At 54.3% G+C, this 5,694-nt stretch overlaps 1 protein-coding gene across 1 annotated transcript; it reads right to left on the bottom strand.

The window, feature by feature from the left end:
* Nucleotides 1-307: 307 nt before the first annotated feature.
* On the bottom strand, nt 308-4,315 carry LOC113755431. Its single transcript, XM_027299438.1, has one exon. It carries the CDS (start codon nt 4,313-4,315, stop codon nt 308-310), a length of 4,008 nt encoding a protein of 1,335 aa, XP_027155239.1.
* Nucleotides 4,316-5,694: the final 1,379 nt, after the last annotated feature.

Below are 5,694 nucleotides of genomic sequence, written 5' to 3'. Positions count from 1 at the left end.
TCATCCCGGCGGGGAAGAAGCCGGGGAGGCAACTGGCCAAGATGGAGCCGAGGCTGAAGCTTAGTCATAGGGGCTTAAGTGAAAATCCGAGGTGGGAGATGATTAGCAATACTCCTGACCTCGGTCTTTTGTATTCTTCTTGTAATGCCTTTTCTTATTTGAATGAAAGATCTATTTCTCCTCACTTCGGCTCCTTTAATTTCTTGATTCGTCTCCTATTTGTCCCCCTTATTTTTTAATAACGGATGTGTAGCATCTTGGTATTGAAAAATAACTAAGCAGCTGAAGTGATAACTTAGTAAAATTTTCAAACATAATACAGTCTGAGGTTCTCGGCGTGCCAAGTCCTCGGCACTAGAGAGCCATCTCGGTAACTCAATTTACAATACCCATTAAGATTATACTCCACAACTCGGTATGGACCTTCCCATTTCGGGCCCAGTTTCCCTTGGTTCTCAGCTCGGCTGACTGAGTTTTTTCTTAGCACCAAGTCTCCAGGCCGGAATCGCCGATGCTTGACGCGGGCATTGTAGTAGTGGGTTAGGGTGTTCTTGTAGGAAGCTACCCGAGCTGAGGCAATGTCTCTTTTCTTGTCGATGAGGTCGAGATCCAATTGTCTCTCTTTTCCGTTCACCTTGGCCACATAGGCTGTTATCCGAGGACTGGGTGTAAGGATCTCAGTAGGGATGACAGCCTCGGCTCCATAGGTCAAGGAGAAGGGGGTCTCTTGCGTGGATGACCTCGGCGTGGTCCGATATGACCACGGAACACTGGGGAGCTCCTCCACCCAAGATGATCCAGCTCGGTGTAGTCGGGTCTTGAGGCCATGCAAGAGAGTTCGGTTAAAATTTTCTGCCTGACCGTTGGCCTGAGGGTGGCCTACCGAAGTGAAGTGTTGTTTGATGCCGAGGTTCTCGCACCAAGTCTTGAATGGATTCTCGGCAAACTGTCTCCCGTTGTCCGAGATGATGATCTGAGGTATGCCGAAGCGGCAGACAATGCATTTCCAAAAGAATTTTTGAATGGCCAGCCCTGTGATGGTCCGTAAAGGCTCGGCCTCGACCCACTTAGTGAAGTAGTCCACAGCGGTGACCAGAAAGGTATAGCCCCCGACCGCTTTAGGGAAGGGACCGATGATGTCTGTCCCCCATTGCTCAAACGGCCAAGGTGAGGTGATTGGCACCATGAAGTTCGAGGGTTGGTGAAGCTCAGGGGCGTGGACTTGGCAGGATGGGCAGCTGAGAACAAGATTTTGAGCATCTTGTCGAACGGAAGGCCAGAAGTACCCAAGAAGTAAGCTCTTCCTGGCTAACATCCTGTGGCCGACGTGAGCCCCACACAGGCCTTCGTGTATCTCATGGAGGACCTGGCGTCCTGCCTCGGGTGTAACGCACCTCAGCCATGGCCCAAGGTATGAGCGTTTATACAGTTCACCATCGCGGAGCGCGTACCGAGCAGATTTACGTTGTATCTTTCTCGCCTCGACTCGATCCTCGGGGAGGACTCCCTGCCCTAAGAAAAGGATGAACGGGCTCATCCATGTTTCTCCCGTGTTCACAGGGCAGGCCACCTCTTCCATGTATTCCGGCTCGCTCAACACTTCCACCAAAACGGTCTTGTTGAGGTCAGAAAATGAGGTGGAAACCAACCGGGATAAGGCGTCGGCTCGCCTATTCTGGGAGCGGAGGATTCTTTGGATTTCGAAAGACTCGAAGTACGCTATGAGTTGGTGGACTTTGGATAGATACCGCTGCATGGTTTCATCCTTGGCCTCATACTCACCAAGGACTTGACATACTACGAGTTGGGAGTCGTTGCGGACGTGGATCCGCTGTGCACCGAGCTTGCAGGCTAGCTGGAGTCCCGCGATTAAAGCCTCATATTCGGCTTCATTGTTGGTGGCTGGGAAGTCAAAGCGGAGGGCATACGAGCATACTTCTCCCTGGGGGCCCTCCAGGAGTAGTCCTGCTCCACTGCCATCCCCGTTGGAGGATCCGTCCACATATAACGTCCACGAATGTGGGGTGGACACTTCGGCAATGACGGAGGTGGACTCCCGACCTTCCGTGAAGGTGAGGTCGGCGAGAAAATCAGCTAAGGCTTGAGCTTTTATGGCGGTGCGCGGCTCATACGACAAGTCGTACTCCCCCAATTCGACAGCCCACTTGGTGAGGCGCCCGGAGGCCTCGGGCCGCACCAGTATCTGCCGAATAGGCTGATCTGTCCTAACGAAAATGGGGTGAGCTAGGAAGTATGGTTTCAGCCGCCGAGCTGCGTGGACCAGCCGGAGCACGAGTTTTTCGACCTGGGTATACCGAGTCTCCGGCCCACGGAGGGCCCGGCTGACGTAGTAGACCGGCACTTGGGTACCCTCATCTCGGATGAGCACTGCGCTGACAGCTTCGTCGGCGGCAGAGAGGTAGAGGTACAACCTTTCTCCAGGCCGAGGTGAAGCGAGGGTGGGCAAGTGGTGCAGATATTGTTTTAATTTGTCGAAGGCAGCCTGGCATTCTTCAGTCCAGGCAAACTGATCAGCCTTCTTTAGCACCTTAAAGAATGGCAAGGCTTTCTCAGCAGATTGGGATAGGAAGCGGTTCAGCGTGGCCAGGCGTCCGTTCAGTCGCTGGACTTCTCGGAGGTTCCGAGGTGGGGACATGTCCTGGATGGCCTTGACTTTGTCGGGGTTAGCTTCGATTCCCCGGTGGGAAACCAGATACCCTAAAAATTTTCCTGAGGTGACACCGAAAACATACTTTTTGGGATTTAACTTCATCCTCGAGTCCCGCAGAACGCCGAAGACCTCCCTTACATCTGATAAGAAGGCCGAAGTGGTTAAGCTTTTGACGAGGATATCGTCCACATAGGCCACATTTCGGCCGATCTGATCTTTGAAGAGGCGGTTGATCAACCTTTGATAGGTCGCCCCGGCGTTTTTTAACCTGAACGGCATGGTGGTATAGCAGTAGACACCTTGGTCGGTGTAGAATGCCGTTTTCTCTTGGTCCTCCTCACTCATTCCTATTTGGTGGTAGCCTTTGAAGGCATCTAGAAAGCAGAGGATCTCATGTCCCATTGCCGAGTCGACGAGGGCATCTATTCTCGGCAGTGGATAGCAATCTTTTGGGCAGGCCTTGTTAAGATCGGTGAAGTCGACGCACATCCTCCATCCACCGGTATCCTTTTTGACCATAACAGGGTTGGACAGCCAGGTGGGGTACTGGACCTCATGGATCATCTTGGCGGGTAAGAGCTTGTCCACCTCATCAGATATGGCCTTGCTGCGTTCGGGGCCGAAGTGCCTACGTTTCTGTCTTACAGGACGGGCCTGTGGGTTAACGTTGAGCTGGTGAATCATGAGCTCAGGTGGCACCCCGACCACTTCATCAGCGGACCACGCGAAGATGTCCCGGTGGTCCTTTATCAGATGAATCATCTCTTCCTTCAGAGACGAAAAGAGTCCGGCCCCCACTTGGACCACTTGGTCAGGTCTTGTCTCATCCAAGACCACCTGCTCTACCTCATCCCCGGGTTCCAGCCTGCCGGGCTTTCCTGCTTTTTGAGGATCGATGCAGTCTATGGAGAGGACCGCGGGTCTCTTCTCGTCGGCCTTCGATGCAGTCTGGGGAGTGACCGCGGCCTGGATGGTGGCGAGGTAGCATTCGCGGGCAGTACTCACGTCGCTGCTCACCTCGGCCACCCCCGCTGGTGTTGGGAATTTGAAACTCAGGTGGTAGGTAGAGTACACAGCTCTCAAGGCGTTAAGCGTGGGTCGACCTATTAACATATTGTAGGGAGAATCTGCCTTAACCACCGCGAAGTTGACGGGTACAGTTCGGCAGCGGGGATGTCGCCCGACAGTCACCATCAGGGACACCATTCCCTCGGGGTGGACCACGTGTCCCCCGAACCCAACGAGGGGAGTTCTGACAGGAGTGAGTTGCTCCCTGGTCAGTTTCAAACTTTTGAAAGTTCGATAGTACATGACGTCTACCGAGCTTCCGGGGTCAACATAGACCTTTTTGACTATGTAGTTGTTGGTGAGGACCTCGATCACGAGGGTTTCGTGGTTGCTGGAGGCGGCGGGGACTGGGTCAGTGGGACCATAGGTGATGACTTCGGACAGCCGAGAACTCGGCTCAGCCACTTCCATCCCGGCCTGGCGATAGGTCCGCTTTCGGGAGTTCTGGCTGTCTCCTCCCGTTGGTCCTCCCGCGATGGTATTGATCACCCCGGCGATGTTGGGGCCATAGCCCGGTGATCCATCGCGTGGAGGCTGCTTGTCCTCCCTACGGTCTTCGGGACCTCGGCAATGCATGTTCGTGTCCCGCCTGTCGTCTCGGCGGGGGCCCCGGTTCTCCCGGTGGGAGACGCTTCGGTTGAAGCCTCCATCCTTGCGGACGAATTGCTTCAGATATCCCTGACGGATCAAGTTCTCGATCTCCCGCTTCAGATCGTTGCAGTCCTCAGTCTCGTGCCCAACATCCCGGTGATAGGCGCAATATAGGTTTGAGTTTCTCTTATCTCTCCTCCCCGGAATTTCAGGAGGGGTTCAGCCGAGGTGATTCTGCCTCATCACAGCCAGGACATGAGTCCGGCTGGAGTTGAGTGGCGTAAGCTCGGCGTCCGAGGTGGACGACCTGCCTTTGACGATCCGATCAAAGACACTTCGGCGGTCTCGGAACTGACTCGACGATCCGCTGGGGCCTTGTTCGGCCTGGCCGGCATCCTTTTTCCTTCGGGAATCTTGCCCATTACGAGTGACTTGAGCCTCCCGCTTCATGTGGTTTAAGTCTTCATTTCGGATTCCCTGGTCTACTCGATCCCAGAGTTCCCGAAGTGTGCGGGGGTAATCCCGGTGTATCTCGGTATTGAAGATTCCCGCGATCAGCCCATTGGTGAAAGAAGCTATGGTTACCTGCTCATTCTGATCAGGTATCTGCACGTTCTCCTCATTGAACCTCTGCACATATGAGCGCAGTGACTCGCCGGGAGCTTGCTGCAGGTTCAAGAGATAAGCTGAAATCTTCGTAATTGGGCGAGACGATACAAAGCGGTGAATGAACCGATCTATCAGCTCGTCCAACGAGGAAATACTCCTCAGTTCTAAGCCCCAAAACCACTTTCGGGCCGTCCCCTGCAAGAAGATGGGGAAATCTCGGCAAATTACTGCGTCGGGGACGCAATAGAGCCGAAATGCAGAGAGGAAGGCGCGGAAGTGATCCTCGGGGTCACCTCGGCCATCGTAAGAACGTAGGGCGGGAAGTTTGAAATTTGGGGGGACCATCTCCCCATTGATGTCATCCGTGAAGGGCGGAGCCCTCAGATACTCGGCTGCTAAGCCACCGGGACGCCGAGGTGGGTCCTCGGCTCGTTTTCCCAGAAGACCCCGGGAAAACGCCCGTGAAATGGAAGCAATTTTAGATGTCGCCCTGGAAGAGGCGCGCCTGGAAGTGCTCCGAGAGAGGTGCCCCTCATCGGAGTCTTCGCCGGAAGACACTTCAGGGGACTTCGTCGGTCTTCTCTTGGAGGATTCAGCTTTTTCCTTCCCCTGCCTCTTGAAGTACCTCCCCAGTTCTTCGAAAATGTTTGGGTTATTAGCCACGAACTCGGCCATCTTGGCGATGGCGTCTTCGTTATTGGGCTGGGTCCTTGGGGACCCTTGTTCTTCGGAAATATGATCTTGCTGGGCTCCCG

Source organism: Coffea eugenioides, unplaced genomic scaffold (assembly GCF_003713205.1).
Source record: "Coffea eugenioides isolate CCC68of unplaced genomic scaffold, Ceug_1.0 ScVebR1_1477;HRSCAF=2332, whole genome shotgun sequence".
In the NCBI taxonomy this organism is placed as follows: Eukaryota; Viridiplantae; Streptophyta; class Magnoliopsida; order Gentianales; family Rubiaceae; genus Coffea; species Coffea eugenioides.
The sequence above is the reverse complement of the archived record's forward strand: the minus strand, read 5'-3'. Positions and strand labels throughout refer to the sequence as shown.

What these genes read in the sequence shown, in the direction of transcription:
- LOC113755431 (XM_027299438.1), bottom strand. Translation starts at nt 4,315, where the DNA reads ATGCATTGCCGAGGTCCCGAAGACCGTAGGGAGGACAAGCAGCCTCCA.